The 17,868-nt window shown below is 41.6% G+C and overlaps 1 protein-coding gene across 3 annotated transcripts in view; it reads left to right on the forward strand.

Annotated features, from left to right (window-relative positions):
• Positions 1-1,983: 1,983 nt before the first annotated feature.
• Positions 1,984-17,868, forward strand: part of LOC120572686 (dynein heavy chain 2, axonemal-like) — a 102,324-nt gene continuing 86,439 nt past the window's right edge. The window contains exons 1-12 of one of the 3 annotated variants that reach the window (XM_039822041.1): positions 1,984-2,221; positions 8,133-8,229; positions 8,385-8,549; positions 8,848-9,076; positions 10,613-10,723; positions 10,983-11,221; positions 11,462-11,653; positions 14,028-14,185; positions 14,795-14,882; positions 15,367-15,572; positions 16,084-16,213; positions 16,542-16,724. In XM_039822041.1, the coding sequence (XP_039677975.1) occupies positions 8,143-8,229; positions 8,385-8,549; positions 8,848-9,076; positions 10,613-10,723; positions 10,983-11,221; positions 11,462-11,653; positions 14,028-14,185; positions 14,795-14,882; positions 15,367-15,572; positions 16,084-16,213; positions 16,542-16,724 (1,788 nt within the window). In that variant the 5' untranslated portion in view covers positions 1,984-2,221; positions 8,133-8,142. Of the gene's footprint in view, positions 2,222-3,680; positions 3,708-7,442; positions 7,673-8,132; positions 8,230-8,384; positions 8,550-8,847; positions 9,077-10,612; positions 10,724-10,982; positions 11,222-11,461; positions 11,654-14,027; positions 14,186-14,794; positions 14,883-15,366; positions 15,573-16,083; positions 16,214-16,541; positions 16,725-17,868 lie in introns of those variants that run through there. The other 2 variants (XM_039822042.1, XM_039822044.1) reach the window with 2 other exon arrangements.

Consider the following 17,868-nt stretch of genomic DNA (forward strand, 5'->3'; position numbering starts at 1 on the left):
AGGGATGCCCACTATCTCCCATGCTATTTGCAATCTCTCTTGAACGGTTAGCCTAAGCCATAAGGCAAAATAAAATATGTAATGTCCAGATTAAATCCAATAACAATTCAATATCGTTATTTGCAGATGATATTTTGCTGCACATCTCTGACCTTGAGGACTCTGTCCCAAAAATTCTTAAGATCTTTAACGAATTTAGCTCAATCAATTTGAAGACCTGAGAGCTAGCTTTGAGGTCCCTAAGACATCCTTCTTCCTTTATCTTCGCTTAAGATCAGCCCTAAAATGTTATGGAGTACCATGGGGGAACAGTCTTGAGATGCACCCAATCATTAAATGGCTTGTTTATTCTCCAGTGAGAGGATTAGTGTCCAGGATTTATGCTAAACTGATGCAAGTATCTGTAGGAGAACTCCCAATAGTAAAGAAATGGGAGCGAGAGCTGAGCCTGGAGGGGAACGTAATTAATTGGGAGACAGTTTGGGACATTTCCCACTGTTCCAAGAACCCAAATCACCAGCAGATCCACTTCAACATATGCCATAGGACATATTGGACTCCTCAGAAGAGATACGTCTCTAAAGTCATTCCTACTCCCTATTGCACTTGCATCTGCCAACCTGAACAAACTGGAACTTTCCTGCACATGGTCTGGGAGTGTGAACAGGTGCACGAGTTTTGGAATAAAACAACTATTATTTATATCAATTATATCTGATGTGATAGGATGTTGAATTCTTACTGACCCGATTGTTTTGTTACTTAATGATGACTCTAAATTCCACCTGCTTGGGAGACAGAAGAAAATTTGGCTAGCTGGTTCAACCGCGACCAAGAAAATGATAGCTCAACACTGGCTCCCCCCCCACACACACGCTCACTTTGTATAAAACAGTGGTTGGCGTATTTTTTAGACATAGTTATGCTTGAGCTCTCTACAGCAAGACCTATGGAAAAACGCAGCAGCACAAGTGTCAGTCCTAATGACCACAGCATCACAAGAAGATTAGGCAAGGTATGAAAAAAAGTAGCTTATTTTGTCGGGTAGGAAATATCTATGATAATAGACTACTTCCTCTATAAATTGGGTTAAGAGTAGAGAAGCTCATTCTGTCAGGTAGGAAATATCTATCAGAATGGCCTACTTCCTCTATAAAGGTAGCTAAAAGTCGGTTAGCTCATTCTGTCAGGTAGGAAATTATCAGAATGGCCTTCTTCCTCTATAAAGGTAGATACAAGTAGGGTAGCTCATTTGGTCAAGTAGGAAATATCTATCAGAATGGACTACTTCCTCCTATACATGTGGTTCTATGTCTTGAGGCCCATAAAAATCCATATGAACATGTGACAATCTAAATTCAAACCTGTACATTTATGGAAAGGGAGAAAAGCAATCCCAAACAAAACTTTCCCCATAGTATTAAGACTGCTCCCATCACTGTCAGGGTGTGAAAGCCAACATGCATGAATATGACCACTGACATGCTGGAAAGGAAGATACTATATTTCTACAGCTGGGCTGGAACATTGTCTATGGCTTCAACGATTCTGACTTTGAGGTCTGAGACCTCATCTGATACTGAAGGAAACAGTTAAACAGTGACAGATATTGGCATATGTGCCATCACAGACTGGATAAAATGCCATCCAGCGCAGTGAAGATGTTCGTGGAACTGCTCAATGATTGAGTGCCGACTGTGATGTGGTTCTGCCGGTCTTGATTGATTGGAACTTATGTGTGGCTGATTCTTTCTTTGTCATTAATCTGCTCTAAAACACAATATAGACTTAACTCAAGCAGAAAGGCCATTTTATACCCTGGCAGAGTGAGGGCCAGTTAGGCTAATGGATAATGGCAATCTACTTCAAATGTATGACACTAAATCCTACACATGGCTTTTGTTAAAATGTCTTCATCTCATTCTATCTTTACTGTTTCTGTCCTTTTTCTGCAGCAGATATTTTTATTTGCTCTTGCTCTGTATCTTGCATTTCAAAGTCAGTCTGTTAATATTATCGCCGTGATGCTACCCTAGGTGAGTGAGAGTCTGCGGAGTCTGTACCTGGATGAGTATGAGGAGATTCCCTGGGATGCACTGAAGTACCTCATCGCTGGGGTCAACTATGGAGGTCATGTAACAGATGACTGGGACAGACGTCTTCTAACCACATACATCAATGACTACTTCTGTGATGCTGCTGTAAACCAGCCTTTCTTCAGGTAAGACACACACCCACATACTTGGGCATGATGTCATTTGTATATGTATGTGATACTACATCTAGTCCCTCTTCAAGTCAGAAAATATGGGCACCCCATGTATACAGAGGAAATTATGAACTGGCTTTAAAACTTAAACTATGCTACAATATAAATTATCAGTATAAAGATTCTATATTTAAAATGTACATTGCTTCAATTTAGATAAATGGAAGTATGTATTTATGTCTAAATGCACACAGTCCACGGATTTAAAAAAAAAAAGAATTCTGAGGAAGTGCACTGCGGCTGCACAACAGCTGACAGAGGCCACTTCAACTCCCTGCTGAAGCTCCTCATGGTCACAGAGTGCCAGCACCACCAAGTGGACTCTCTGATTATTACAACCTGGTAAATATAGACACAGTGGCACCCTGATGAACACTGACAGGAACACTAAGTCTATGCTTTTTTTCATTTAATCACTTACACGAATGCGCACAGGCACCCGTATCCCCTTTATTTCTAACCAACCACTATCAAAACATTTAAGGCTGGGGCATTCTGGTGGTAAAGTAGATACAATGCTACTTGTTATTTTCAAAAAGCCAGATGAATTGAGGTTTTCAGAATTTTTTTCTTCATGTTGTCACGAAATGATCAAGGTGTGAAACCGTATGAATAACTCCGCTTCCAAAACACTAAAAACACCTTGTAATGTACACCATAATATTTGGATGGAACCCTGGCAACTTTTCATTCCACTATATTATGTATTTTTACCGGAACAAAATAAATAATGACGAAATGTGATTCTCAGTCATCCAGGTAAAATGATATCTAGATCCAAAAATATATTGGTGTCATCCACAAATTTTTCATGTATCACAGATGTATTTGCTGCTAACTTGCTGTATTGGCCAAGGAGGATGTAGACAACTGTGTGCTCTTTACGTGAAGAGTGTAAGACAGCTATAGAGGCTTAGGTAGGTAGGTCGATATTTTCTACATTTTACCTGCTCTTTTTAACAGATAAAAGTGTAGATGGGTGTCTTTGTTCTGGTGGGGATCACTATCTCTATGCCTGAGCTTTTGTTGTTTTTTATGAATGGGTAATGAAGAGGCTGCTGAAGCAAATATCAAATTGGAACTTTGCGAACATATATTTGTGTTTTCAGGTAAGTGTAAGTTCAGAATGTTTGAAGGTTGTCTTTATGTGTGTGCATGCTGTCAAGTAAGATAAGAAATGTGAAGATTTATGGACAAGGTCTGTTTACATAAACACAAGTAAACAACATTAATAATCCAGCAAATATGGAATAGTGTTGGATATGTTTATGTGTCTCAGAACTGTTACCAGAGTGGCAGCGTGAGACATGGTAGCAACCAAATTGCCACTATAAATAGGGGTTAAGATGACAGATTAGCAACTGACTGTGTGTGTGTGTGTGTGTGTGTGTGTGTGTGTTTTAGTTCATCCCTGATGGAGCTGGAAAAGTCATCAAAGGTGCCATACCCTCATTACAAACTCACACAAGGCATGGGCACATTTTAACAACATCACCTTCCAAAACAAGTTCATTCAAGGTTTCTGCTGCTTTTGTGTTTTAATTAATTTTCAAATCACAATGTGTAATTCTCAACTTCTCATAGTGATACTACTCCTTTACTTGCTGCCTTCCTTTTTTCTCACTTCATAAAGTGGGTAGACACAGACAGACTGAAGAAGTGCTTGGATCAATAATATTGAGACAGATACTCTTTGGAGAATGAGTATTCTTGAAAAAAACAAGACAAAATGCTGAGTCAGGAGTAAAAGTATAAAGAAACAATACTTTTAAAGTGGTAGCAAAACATGAGTTACAGCTTAATTTACAGCTACACCCTTTTCTGTTTGTGTGGGGTTTTTTTTTCAACACACTACCTACCTGATCATTAACACTTTATGTAAATACAAACATTTGATCTGGTGTACCACCATTTAGCATTCACTTACACAGTTTGTTATTCCTAAATATTTAGGGCTGATCTTTGTGATTGCAATCTGATCAACACTAATCTATTCTGCTCCCTTCAGCCAGCCAAAAAGCTGCAGGCCTGTCTCTGTACTGACTCAACGGTCTGTTATTAAAGGTGTATTTATCTATCACTCTGCCTGGCTGCACAGACACACACGTATTGTTCTCCTCTGTTCAACTCCAGACACACACACACACACACACACACACACACACACACACACACACACAGTGATGTGACTCTGGCAGCATTCCAGCTGTAATTCTGTCCAAACACTCCATTCTGGCTTCATTATCACTGGACCTCTCTTTACAGTGGGGAGAGAACACAGGGTGCTGTCAGCCTGGGTCAAGGGGCTAAACAAGATTCTGGCTTCAAATGTGTGTGTATAATTGTGTGAGTTAGTGTGTGTAACTCTGTGTGTGTGGGGGTGTAGTGTATGACTAGGTGGAGTGTGTGTGTGTGTGTGTGTGTGTGTGTGTGTGTGTGTGTGTGTGTGTGTGTGTGTGTGTGTGTGTGTGTGTGTGTGTGTTGGTCAACTGAGCAGGGCGGTTTGTGTTTTTTTTAAATGTCTGATTCTGGCCTCGTTATGGGCTGTGCATGAATGATTGTGTGTGTGTGTGTGTGTGTGTGTGTGTGTGTGTGTGTGTGTGTGTGTGTGTGTGTGTGTGTGTGTGTGTGTGTGTGTGTGTGTATTTATGAGTAGCTTTTCATCAGGTGAAACATACCTTGGCCCTCTGTGGCTGAACAAAGCCACCGTCTATAGACTTATCGTAGTGTAATAAGCAAAGTAAACCTTCCAAGGCCTGCTCCACTTTCCTAAAAAGACCCTAAGCTCATTGTGCTTTAGACAGCGGCTTATTACTGCTGGATTGTGTGTGTGTGTGTGTGTGTGTGTGTGTGTGTGTGTGTGTGTGTGTGTGTGTGTGTGTGTGTGTGTGGGTGTGTGTGTGTGTGTGTGTGTGTGTGTGTGTGTGTGTGTGTGTGTGTGTGTGTGTGTGTGTGTGTGTGTGTGTGTGTGTGTTTCCTTTTATAGCAATATTGGACAGCTATTAGTGCTGCTGCCTTCAACTGAGCTTCTCTATTCTATTGACCAACTGAAAAAAATAGACAACTCTCTGTTCCTCTGTCTCTCTAAAATTTCTTTCTACAAATACTTGTGGCTCTCATCAACTCCCCCATCTTTTCTTATTTTACTAAGTGATGCTGTATATCTTCAGACTCATCTGGTCTAAGCAGCAACAGCCCCTCATAGACTTTCTGTCCTTATTTATCCCTCCATCCCTTCATCCCTCTCTTCTCCCTCTTTGGCATGGCAGCCTGTCATTAGTTCTGAGCTCACAGACTAATGGTTTTAATTTTGGTCTGCCTGCCTCTCTGTCTCTGGCCATTTTCTATCTGGTTTCTTCACAAGGCTCTGCTGTATGGTTAGTGGTTATATGGCATAACCACTAGAGATTATGGCTGTATGCATGTATTTGCATCTAATATTTTTGTGTATCTTCAGAACCTTAGTCCAGGCTGTGCACCTATTCTGTCCCACCTGCACACCTCTATTCCACTTTCAAACCAATTATGTTACTGGTCATTTTAAATAATTACAGAGGAATATTTTAATTTGCTGAAAATGTTGTTGGGTGGGAGACATGTAGCAAAATGCTGAATTCAAATTCAAATAGGCTGGTTGTTATTCTGGTTATAACGAAAATATCAGTCTTGGAAAGTGTTTTTTATGCATAAAAGATTCATCTGAAATTAACTAGATTGTGAATGCGGTGTGTTTTTTAGATGTTATTTATAATTGGGTAATAATTCACTTTCATGTCTAATACATGAATAATAATTGTGTATCCCAGTACAAGAATACTGTTTGTTTTGTGGCTAATATGCTTTTTGAAAAGTGCCAGAGTAATACAAATCTGCAATTCTTTTAGCACTTTGTTAGAGGGGTGTCCAGCATGTGGATGTCTAATTTTAATATCCCCTTTCCCATCCATGTAAATAATCTGTTCTTTAGGTCATTGGATGTCAACTCCTACTGTCTGCTTATCAACTTAGAACTGTATGGGTTTATCTAAAAATTCCTGCTTTTTAAAAGATTATGGAAATATTTAGTTAATGTCAGTGATTCGGTCAAAGTCAGTGAGTTACAAACATTTTCATTTAACAGACCTCTTAAAACTAGATCTGTAGACCCCTGTTTGCAAATGTTTTTTGTGGCTTCACTGGAAAATGGTTTATCGCCCGATTGAAAAAGTTATGAGACTCCAACTGAATGCTTCATCACGGAAGTTAAACCAATCTGCAGTTTACTGGCTGCCTCAGGCACCTCGAGGAGCCAAGTGAACTGACCCAATTTTACCCAACATGCTCATGCTCCGGTTTCAGGTTTTTAGGGGAAAGACAGGGACATGGGAATATGACTATACATTTTCAAAGAACAATTTTTGATTCTTTAAGTGACTTTTAGCTCTAAGTTACTACTATTGTTACTGTATAATGGGTAAAACCTGGGGTCCATTTGTTCTCCATCGAATAAGCCAATTGCTTCATGGAATTTGGGCTAGTTGTACAGTGTGGTGGCAGTGATCGAGGAGGGGCATATAATGTCCGAAAATAAATCTGAGTAAGCAACAGAATAAGAAGTGTGTGCACGTGGAGCATTTTTATTTTTTTTGGCTACTTACACTACATTAGCACTAAATTAGAGCAACTGGATCTACTGTTTTATTATGGAAGCCAAAGGGCTACTTTTTATTAGATGTGTACATAAGAGGAGGTAAAAGAGCTGTGCAATCAAATAATTTAGAAAGGCAATGTGATTCTGCAGAGATGCCAGATCAGTGATAAGTCTATCTGTCATGCCTTGCCCATGGGCGAACACATCAACATTTCCTAAGCTTTAGTAGGATATTAGGCCTAGCTATGTGTTTAGTAAATTCAGTAGTTCAGCAGTTTTAACAGAGATTTAGGCCTATACCTCCATAGCAGATTTTGGATTGCTCATAAAAGGTAAGATAAACTCATAGTGAAAATGGAAGTTAAGATCTCTTAATAGGCTATAAAGCATAGGCCTACTTCCGCCATACATCTGCTAAGTATTAAATTAACTTTAATTTAGGCAGCTGTATTTCTGAATAACGGTTCGGTAGTGTGAGAGGAGTGTTGCATTTGTTTTCTAAAATGTACAGTAATGGTAAAAAAAAAAAAATATCCACACGTCTTTCCCCTTGTATCCCTGCAGCATTTTATCATTCTGCCACTGGATGGCGAACAAGGACAGCCCAACACTAGCCCAACGTAGCGCCCTATCTGTATATAAAGAGCACTAGCCCAACGGCTCTGACCCAACCCTACTCCGCAGTTACCTAGGCAACCAAATGTTTCTATGGAGACATACACACTAAACCACAGGTTTGACTGAAGGGATGGTAAAGGACACGTAACAGAAAAGTAAAGTAACGTAGCTAGATATCGTAAAAAATTACATTTTAAACATTTTTTTTACAAGTAGCTAAATAGAGTAAATATTGATCTTTGGCAGTTTTAGCTCGCAAGATCTTAACGGCTTCGGGGTGGTCAGTAACGTTGACAGTTGAGTTAACCTGTCGTTACCTAGCTAACCTAGTTGCTAAACGTTAGCTAGCTGGCTACATTGTTTTAAGCTAGCTAGTCTATAACGTTACCCAAGAGCAAATTAACGTTTCCTCCAACGTTGTAACGTTATACCATTAATCTATATTCCAAGCTGTATACAATGGTTGTTATACTAATTTAGATAAAGTTAGTTTATAAGTAATGACAGTTAAATGTTAAAGTTTAAAATCATGAATTGGTGTCTGTGTGTGTGTCACTGCATTTTCGTAACGTTAACGTGTTAGCTATGTCTTGTGTGTTTTCTCTGTGCCTAAAGTTAACGTTACATGCTTCGGCAACGACATAAAGAAGAAAGCTTTGAGATGCAAGCTTTGGCAGCAATGGACGAGGAATACTATAAGACCATTCGTCTGGTAAAGCTGGGTCATTGATTGTAATATTTCATTTTAATTTTACTTTGGTCTCTGGGGTGTGCAAAGATATTTACCTGCTAAATAACTAACGGTACCTCACTCTTCCCTCTCTTCTTTTCTCCTTGGACCCCTCCTTTCATCTCTCTCCATGGAAGTTGTTTATCCGTTGTGTGGCTCTTTCTGGTGTAACCAGAGAAATGTGGACAGAGGAGAATGAGAGGGCTTTGGATCAATTTATTGTGGACACAGCTATCTCAGCCGTGGTGGTCTACATGGACACCTACGCCAGGCTGCGGGTGGAGTACTCAATGCCCTTACCGGTAAAGCACACTCTCCTCCCCACTTTCATCTTTTACCAGTTTTAGATTAGATAGATTAATAAACACTATGCTGTCAGAGAGAGGTGTTTGAAATGCTTATACATCCATGGGTTGAATCAGTTTGAATGCCTTTTTCACATTCCTAAAAAGCATCATTGTCCACCTTTTTTTTGAAAAGCTAGAGTGCTCTTGTCTTCTCCTTTACAGCATGTTTAATTTTTAAAATCCAGCTCCTTCCCTGTATTTGTCATCTCTCCTCTTTACCACCACACCTAACTAAAATCTTTTATGGGGACAGGTGGTAGAGCAGCTGTCCTATTTTAGCCGCATGCCAGGAGCCATAATCACAGCAGAGACGTTTGAGGTGGCCGTACAGTTTGGCACAGTGCGGGGCGACCCCACCCAAAGGCTGCTTCATGACATGACCTGTTTGCATGCCCCCCCAGTTGCCCTCAGCGCCTGGAGGGAGAAGAGCATCAAGGACAACTATGTCAACAACATGCACTGCTTTCTTGCAAACCTCACAGGTGGGTACCTCAGAGGGAAAGAGAGAGACTGTTAACTGTTAAACAAGATCATACAAGGTAGTAGTTCTAAAATAAGTCTTGACTCCACTCCATCAGTAAAGGCCCAGAGATTTCACTCTGTAAAACTCTATCAACCTGTACAGTATAGCTTCCATTAGAAGAAGAATTTTTTCACTCTGTTATTTTACACATTATACACAAACATGGCTGAATACAGGGGCGCCTGGTTAGCTCACCTGGTTAAGCATGCGCCCCATGTACAGAGACTCAGTCCTTGTTGCAGCGGCTGCGGGTTCAGTCCAGACCTGCGGCCCTTTGCTGCATGTCATTCCCCAACTCTCTCCCCGTTTTAATCCGTAAAGGCAATAAAAGCCAAAAAAAATCTATTTTTAAAACATGGCCGAATACATACATGCACAATGGAGTGATGTCAGGGTGAGGGGGCTTCGGTTTGGTTCTGAACCTTGATCAAGGGCTCCTCAGCAGTGCCCAGGAGGCAAACTTGCAACTCCCTAGCTACCAGTCCACACTTCATACTTGAACTGGCGACCCTCCGGTTCCCAAGCCATGTCCCCACTGACTGAGCTACTGCTGCCCAAAATTAATGAATTAATAAATAAAAACAACTTCTCATGTAGACTATTTAAAACTAGACTACTTCAGCCTGGAGCCTAAAGATGGTTTTGAGAAAAATTACTTTATGTAGGTTGTTTGCACTTGGTGTGGTATGGAAGTATTTACCCTGGTTTCTGTTTACAGATGGTTAACAAAAACTGTACCCCTACAAAAGGGAAATTTCATGGATGTAGAATGTGGGTATAAGCCTCCATTGGCATTCTCCTCCTCTTCTGCTATCTGCGTGTTACCATTTCTTAAAAATCTACTTTGCTATGGGAAACAAAAACAACAACCTCCGAGCTAGCAACCTAGATGCTAAAAATGGCAAATGTTGACGAAGATTTGGATTGAGCAATAAGGCAGGCCTGCTTGATTCTTTCTGTGAATGGTAGTAAAAATATTCAAAAATATGTATGTAATCTCTTTTGTAGGGATTTGCCAATTTTAATGTCAGGGCTCGCCTCCCCACATGCAAATGTTCCCCAAAAACAAGTTCCCTCCCGATATTATTTTGTCAAGGGTACTCTGGCTGCATCCTGGACTTAGCGCCGCCCAAGACAAATGTGATTGTTTTAAAGAAATACAAACAAGCCAAAGCGTTTTTCCACTATAAGAGAATGATAATGGGTGCAGCTAGACCCTAATCTAGCACTGACACTGCGCTGTGGAGATAGGTCTGGCTATGTGAGATTAACAGTAAAACAGTAAAGCTCCTCTGTGACTGCAAATGGTGGGTTTACAGCATATGTATGTACATGGAGGACAAAGGTATTTTTATAAGCCCTGGTATACAGGTTGCACTATGCAGTAGGAATCATGAAAAGTACAAGACACATTTGAAGTCAACTGGGGCAGTGTTCACAGGATGGCCAACATAACTTGCTGAATTTTGTAATGTAATATTTTATTTTTCAACAGATGATGTGTATAAGAAGGTGGGCAACACCGTTCTCTACATCCCAATGGAAGGCCTACAGCGCTGCCCTGAGGAGGCCAGCAAGGACAAGAAGCTCGTACAAAGAATGGAGAGTAAGTCTGGGGAGCTCTGTATATGTGTATGTTGGGTGGGTGAGTGTGGTAAGTTTCTGTTTAAAACTCCATAAAAACTGCAGCATCGGCTTTCTGTCTCATAATCTTTTGCGATTCTGAGCCTTGGTATATGGGGCGCACACTCAACCAGGTGAACTAGCAGGGCGCCCCCATACTTAGTAGTTTTCATATTATTCCAACCGTTGCTCTTCTTTTCTCCCTACGTCCTTCTGTTTTTTTTTCCTGTTCCTGTTTTTAGCTGTTATGATCCACTGGACAGATCAGATCAAGGAGCTACTGAATGCTAAAGAAATAATGAAGATGAGGGACAACTGTGGCCCACTGCACGAGATAGCCTTCAGGCAGAGTCACTCTGCCAAGCTGTTGAACATCAGCCAGCAGCTGCAAAAGCCAGGGGTCAGGCACATCCAGAACATCCTTCAGCTCTCCAAGTCTCTCTATGTACAGCGCTTCAGCAAACTGACCAAGGGAATACAGGTACTAAAAGTCTCAAATCAAGAATCCCCTCTTGATCAATTCTTACTTACTGGAGTGCTACTCACTGGTGCTGCTCATTATTGCAACATTACTGCAGTAACAATACTAGCTTCCGAGCTAGAAAGTTAGAAAATGTTGACATTAAATATTTTGTTACCATGACTAAAGCATTATAAAAAAGATAAATAATAATAATTCATAATATCATCTTTCCTTTGTGTGTGTGTGTGTACTGCCCAGGATTGCCTTCTGCAGGCCCAATCAAACTTGTCCTACCTGTCCATACTGAAGGAGCCGTGTGAAGAGCTTGCCCAGCTCAAGCCTAGCCAACTTGCTCCTAAGCTGCGACACATTGTCAGTCTCATTCGCATCATCTGGGTCAACTCATCTCACTACAACACCAGTGAGAGGATCCTTGGTCTCTTTCGCAAGGTACCTGCTTTTTACGGCATCAAAGTAATTGGGAGGTGTGTAGAGGATGGATACCCGAACCGAGCCCGTCATGGCCCGTCGGTACCCGACGGGCCGGGTTCGGACAGATATTTAGAAATGATGTTCGGGTTCGGGTCGGGCTCGGTCACATCAGCGCGATAAGGCATTGAACGTTTTAAGTTTTAAAAAGCTTATTATGTAGGTGCGCGCCTGTGTTAACGTGAGCTTGTTGCCCCGTGTGCCCTAATGTGCTCATCTGTTGACATTTCCGAATGCCTTCCTACAGTTGCTTAATAAAAGTGGGCTTTCCAAACAAACAAACGTACATGTGTCATTAGTATGAGAAAAAAGCTTTTCTTAGACATGAGTAGGGGGGGCGCCAAGGAAAAAAGGTTGGGAACCACTGCTCTAGGTGATGTGACACGTTTTTTAGGCTACAAAATTTTTTGTCACATACAGCAAACCTCTCCACACTATCTGCTAGCTGCCTGTCCCATGAACTCACTGTAAAAAAACGCGGTCTCTGTAGACAGCCCAGGCTCCACAAACGGCAACAAAAACAAACTGCGCCATGAACCATGAGTTGAGTCATGAATACGGATTGTGGAAGTAGCCTACGTGCTAACGCTGCTGCAGAGATGGCTCAACCAGCTCCTTCTTGTCGGTTATTGGCTGGAACACTGTTTGTTATGGTTCGTGGTGCAGGTTGGCGCAGTTTGTTTTTGTTGCCGTTTGTGGAGCCTGGGCTGTCTACAGAGACCACGTTTTTTTACAGTGTGTTCAGGGGACAGGCAGCTAGCGGATAGTGAGGAGATGTTTGCTGTATTGTGACGAAAAATGTTGTAGCCTAAAAAACACGTAACATCACTTAGAGCACCTTTAATGCCTGTCGGGCTCGGGCTGGGTTTGGTTACTACTCTGTCAGACGCGGGCCGGGCTCGGACAGAAAAATGCTTTCCGTGTCGTGCGGACGGGTGTGGCAGTGTGTATACATATGTAATCGCGGTTCTCTGTTCCTCTTTTAAAATTAATGCGCTGTCGATATCTTCTATAACAGACGCGATGGCAGCCATCTTTGTTGTAAACAAATTCAACCCAAGCGCTCTTTGGTGACGTGGTTGATTACATTACTGTTGATCATCTGTCCATCATTGTATAAAGCCCGCCCTGACCATTTGATTGGTCCGAACAGCTCTGGTTTGAGCATAGTTGCTCCACGACGGATCAAGTCCAGACCGAACTTCCCGACCTCAAATTTTGTGGGCGGGGCTAAGTTCAGCTGGCATCCAGGCTATCCTTGCTCTGTCTCCCTGTTACTTTCATTACGGTTGTTTACTTAGGTCACTTAATAGTAAATGTGAATATGAGTGGTCGGTTCTTTAAGAATCTCCCCACCAAACGGGGCATCAGGAGAGGACACGTTGTTATGACTCGTTGTGGTTTTTTATTTACACTGATTGATTGTCCACATACAGTTGTTTAGTCCACAAATAGCAGGTTATAAACCTGTAGAAATAGAAAGGCTATGGTGTAAACATCAATATTAGCCACATACATAATATACCATATTCTGAATAATATACAAATATAAACAGAATATAAATTTCAATCTAGGCAGTACTTAATATTATTAATATTATAATATACATAGTGTTTAAACTAAATGACTGAACAAAGCACATATATCTAAACACAGAAATGCACATCAATATCAGTGTTACACATTAAACCAGTAGCCCAAAACCACACAGGTGTATGTTGGTCTAAAGTGAAACCAGTGAGTGTAGTTTCAGATAACGACGCTGTGCACAGCAATCCATTACCAATGTAAAGCGATTGACTACATTTCCCATCCAGCACCGCAACCAGGAAGCAGCTTGTGTGACAGTGAAACGCACCAATTTCAAACATTTACTGGAATATAGTCACGGATACTATCGAGCCGACAGCGCTAAACATCAGACCGCAAATAAGGTTTTATCAGTGTGACCAACGTAACAGTTATCAAGCATACAACTCGCGCACTGCAGTAGCGCAACAGACAAACAAACTTAAACCGCAGATCAATGTAGAGAAACAGCAGCTTACCGGTGGCGCATCTCTCCTGACGAGACAACATGTCGAAACTAGTACTCGCTCCCGTTTATAGCCCGTGGCTCATTTCATTTCTGGATTCTAACACATCGTCTTTTTTCCTTTTGTGATCTTACTGGTCCGCGTTTCAACTCTTGACTGGCCCGTACTTCAATCAGGTGAGTCCCTCCCACCTATTAACCTGCGTTACATTGCTGTTGAACACCCGTGACGTAGTGAACGCTACAATGAGTGTCTGCAACTTGGTCACCCAAAGTGTTTGTTTTCTGTTGTTTTGCAGATGAGTAATGAGATCATCAACCTGTGCTTCCAAAGCATCTCTCTGGACAGGATCTTTAAGGGCTATGTGTTATCCAGCAAGAAAGACCTCAGCGATTGTATCCAGTGCTGCCTGGCCTGGAAGGAAATTTACCTGCAGGCCTCACAGATTCACCACAAGTAGGCGAAATCTCACCTGTGTAGGGACTCAACACACTGTCATCTGGGTACCCATGGGGATTTTAAAAGTCTTAAGTCTTAAATTATCAAAAGTGAATGTATTGGGTATTGAATATATGGGTTTAGTGTAAAATTGAATTGATATTTAGTTAAAGCAAAGTTGTAAAGTTGGGCAATATATCTTGTGGTTTCGATGCAGAAATAAATACACCCTTTAAGAGCATTGTCAAAAAACAAAGAAGACAAGACTTTTTTGGAAGTTTGTTCCAGATATGTGGTGCATATACATAAAAGGCAGTTTCACCATGCTTCAACTTGCTTCAACGGTAAGCAAACCAATCCCAGACAACCGGATAGATTTAGAGGGTTTCTCGTAAGCAGATCATAGATGTCCTGTGTCATTAGAGCTCAGCCTGAATGGATGGCTGTTTGCTACTGTAACAACCTGATTTTTGTTTTTGAACACTTTACTATAATTGACCGCTGTAGACATAGTTACAAAATACTGAGGTCCTTATCTGACTCTTCATTTCTGACTCTCTAACCCTTCCTCCTTTCTCTGTCCTCTTCTTTGTCTGTTTCTTATCCCCCCCTCTGTTTTTACATCAGATATTCTCAAACGGGCTGGGTCCTGGACCAAACCAGCATATTTGTATTGGTTGATGTTTTCATTCAGAGGTTCAGAGAGCTGCTTGAGGTGAATTTTCCCTCACTCACACATGCAGAGACATTAACGCATGTACAGAAACACTTTTGCACATTACAACTCTGTAAATTCATGCTGTTGAAAGAAATGATACTAAATAGATTACGTACATGATTATCAGGCAGTGTTTAGAAAATGGAATTGATGCAGCATGGTGCTATCCTGTCCTTTGAGTTGCTTCTAAAATGGATCTTATTCAGTCACAGTTGCTTCCTTTATCAGAATCTTTAGCTTCTTTAAAGGTATTAAGGCTACTTATTTTGTGGGTTTCGAGGTTATGTCACTTTGTTTTCACTGCCTTAACAGTTAAACAACAATGCAGTTAGTCATTGTTTCTTTATCTCCATTACAAAAACAATTCACAAGTGTTGCGTCATGACAAATGCTGGGTTGGAATTAGGTATATAATATCAAGGATTGGAGTGAAGTCGCATTGCAATGCATGCATTGCATATTTTCTCTTGCTTTCTGTCAGGTATGTGACTGCCAGTATCAGTTTGCCCGTTGGGAGGATGGCCAGCAGAGGGCTCTGCCATGCTTCAGCGGTTGTCAGGGACCAGAATTCACCCGCCTCCTCCTGGAGATAGAGGGCAAATTCCACCGTGGCCTTCAAAACCTGCACTCTCTTGACAAGGGCATTCTTGATGTTGAAAGCACTACATGGTGCAATGAATTCAACAAGTAGGTATATTGCTCTTTAACACATTCAAACTAAGACTAAATATAATAGTATGAAAGTACATATCGCAAATGCAAGAAAAACCTCTGGACGCAAACATAAGTGGGCATGATCGGCACATTTTTGCAACCAAAGGTGTTAAATCAGATGCAGCCAGGCAAAAATAGGTGCAAGGGGTAAGAGAGGCTGAATACATTAATTATTCGGAGGAAGAATACAGAATCAGCAGGTGGAGTCGGGCAGAGCTTCCTTAATGACCACTCACATGAGCTGAGGTGAAACATAGGGAGAGAGGCTGATGTTGGTCCTGATCAGAAGGAATTGAGAGATATGATTGAGCCCAGGACTCATCCTGAGAATGATTTTACTGTTGAACTTGGTGTGTGTGTGCGTGTTTGTGCGGTTGCGCTTCTGTTATAATGTGCTTTTGTTGTATTTATTTGCTGATCATCATGTGTACGTGATTTCATGTGTGGATATGTTCTCTGTTTGTTTGTGTGTGTGTACTCACAGGTTTCGTACATTGATAAAGGAACTGCAAATGAAGATGCAGAACCTGATCAATTCAGTGTTCAAGACTGTGAACACTGTAGAGGAAGGAGTTCGGCTTCTGGACATTTTTAGGCCTATGTCTACTCGAGAGGTGTCTCCTACAAACGCACACAAACCCACATACATACATTCAAGTCCTCAAGTTGCTTTTACACCACTTATTAAACATACATTACTGAATGGAACACATTATCTCGCCCATATTAAAACTTTACAGTTCATATAGCTATATAGGTTAATTGTTGGATACCTGTGGTCTCTGCGTTTTTTCTATGACTAACCCACACCAAAGTAAAGTTTCTTCTGCTAAGGTTATAGAGAACTGGCTCTTCTATCACTTTCATGCATCTGTCTTGTTTTCTTCTTCTACTCCCATACAATTCATCTACTCATTCACTTCCATCCAATATCCATCCCAGGCCTTTAAGCGCACCATAGAGGAGAAGATGGAGGAAGTGTACAACATGTTGAACAAGGAGCTCAAAATGGCCAACAAGGAGCTGAACCAGAAGACCTGGTCTTCTCCTGACCATATGCCCCGGATAGCAGGCCAGGCCCACTGGATGAGAGCCCTCAAACATCGCTTAGAGAGTCCCACGGAGGTAAGTCCATTAGATTACACGGTAATCTATTCCTTTTTGTCCTGGTACACACCAGTTACTTAACGCCATCGCATAAGCAGTGTGCAAAGTAGTATGTAAGTACGTATAGTAAGATGTGTAGTAAGAACTCTGGTTCTGCTTTGGTTGGATTTTAACCGTTTGTGGTAAACAGATAATGGTCTTACTGAACCCTCCTTTAACCCTTTAAGCGCCAAAGTCGCTGTTTTCTCTGAATAGAGTGTTATATGTCATTCATACTCCCCTCCACTAGTTGGCAGACATCCTGTACTTAGACCTTAGCTCAGAAATACATCATGCTTCAATGCAAAATGTTTGAGGAAATCCCATCCAAACTTGACTTTTTTTGTCAAAAGTGACTAGCGACTTTTTCTGGTGTTATTGGAGACTTTTGAGGAGGTTTGGAGACCCGTGAAAGCACGTATCACTCTACAATTACTGTGTAGGTGCTGCCGTGAGCCCCTCCCTCGTCCAAAGCCCGTAGGCGGTCAGTCTCTCAGTAGCCTCGCGCAGCACCCCAGCCTGCCGTCAGAGCAGAGATGAGACACACACCACTCCGCGTCCAGGCTGCATTAAATCACTTATTCGCCACCGTTCTTGCCCTGGCTTACAGAGCGGGTGTAGGCTAAATGTAAATGATTCTTCACTCTTACACAAAATAATTAGGGACACGACGCGGTATTGAATCAATCAGCTATTTTCTCCGAATAGGGCGTCACTCTGCAATTACTGTGCCCAACAAGCAGCGGGTGCTGCCGTGAGCCCCTCCCCCGTCCAAAGGCCTCACAGGCGGTCAGTCTCTCAGTAGCCTCGCGCAGCAGTCCCATCCTGCAGTCAGAGCAGAGAGGAGACACACAGCACTCCACTACTTAGACCTTAGCTCAGAAATACATCATGCTTCAATGCAAAATGTCCGACGAAATCCCATCCAAACTTGACTTTTTTTGTCAAAAGCGACTAGCAACTTTTTCTGGTGTTATTGGAAACTTTTGTGGTGTTTGGAGACTCGTGAAAGCACGTATCACTCTACAATTACTGTGCTCAACGAGCAGCGGGTGCTGCCGTGAGCCCCTCCCCCGTCCAAAAAAACCCCTAAAAAAACGGCAACTGTTTACATGAGTTTTGT

The sequence above is a fragment of the Perca fluviatilis genome, chromosome 14 (assembly GCF_010015445.1).
Source record: "Perca fluviatilis chromosome 14, GENO_Pfluv_1.0, whole genome shotgun sequence".
In the NCBI taxonomy this organism is placed as follows: Eukaryota; Metazoa; Chordata; class Actinopteri; order Perciformes; family Percidae; genus Perca; species Perca fluviatilis.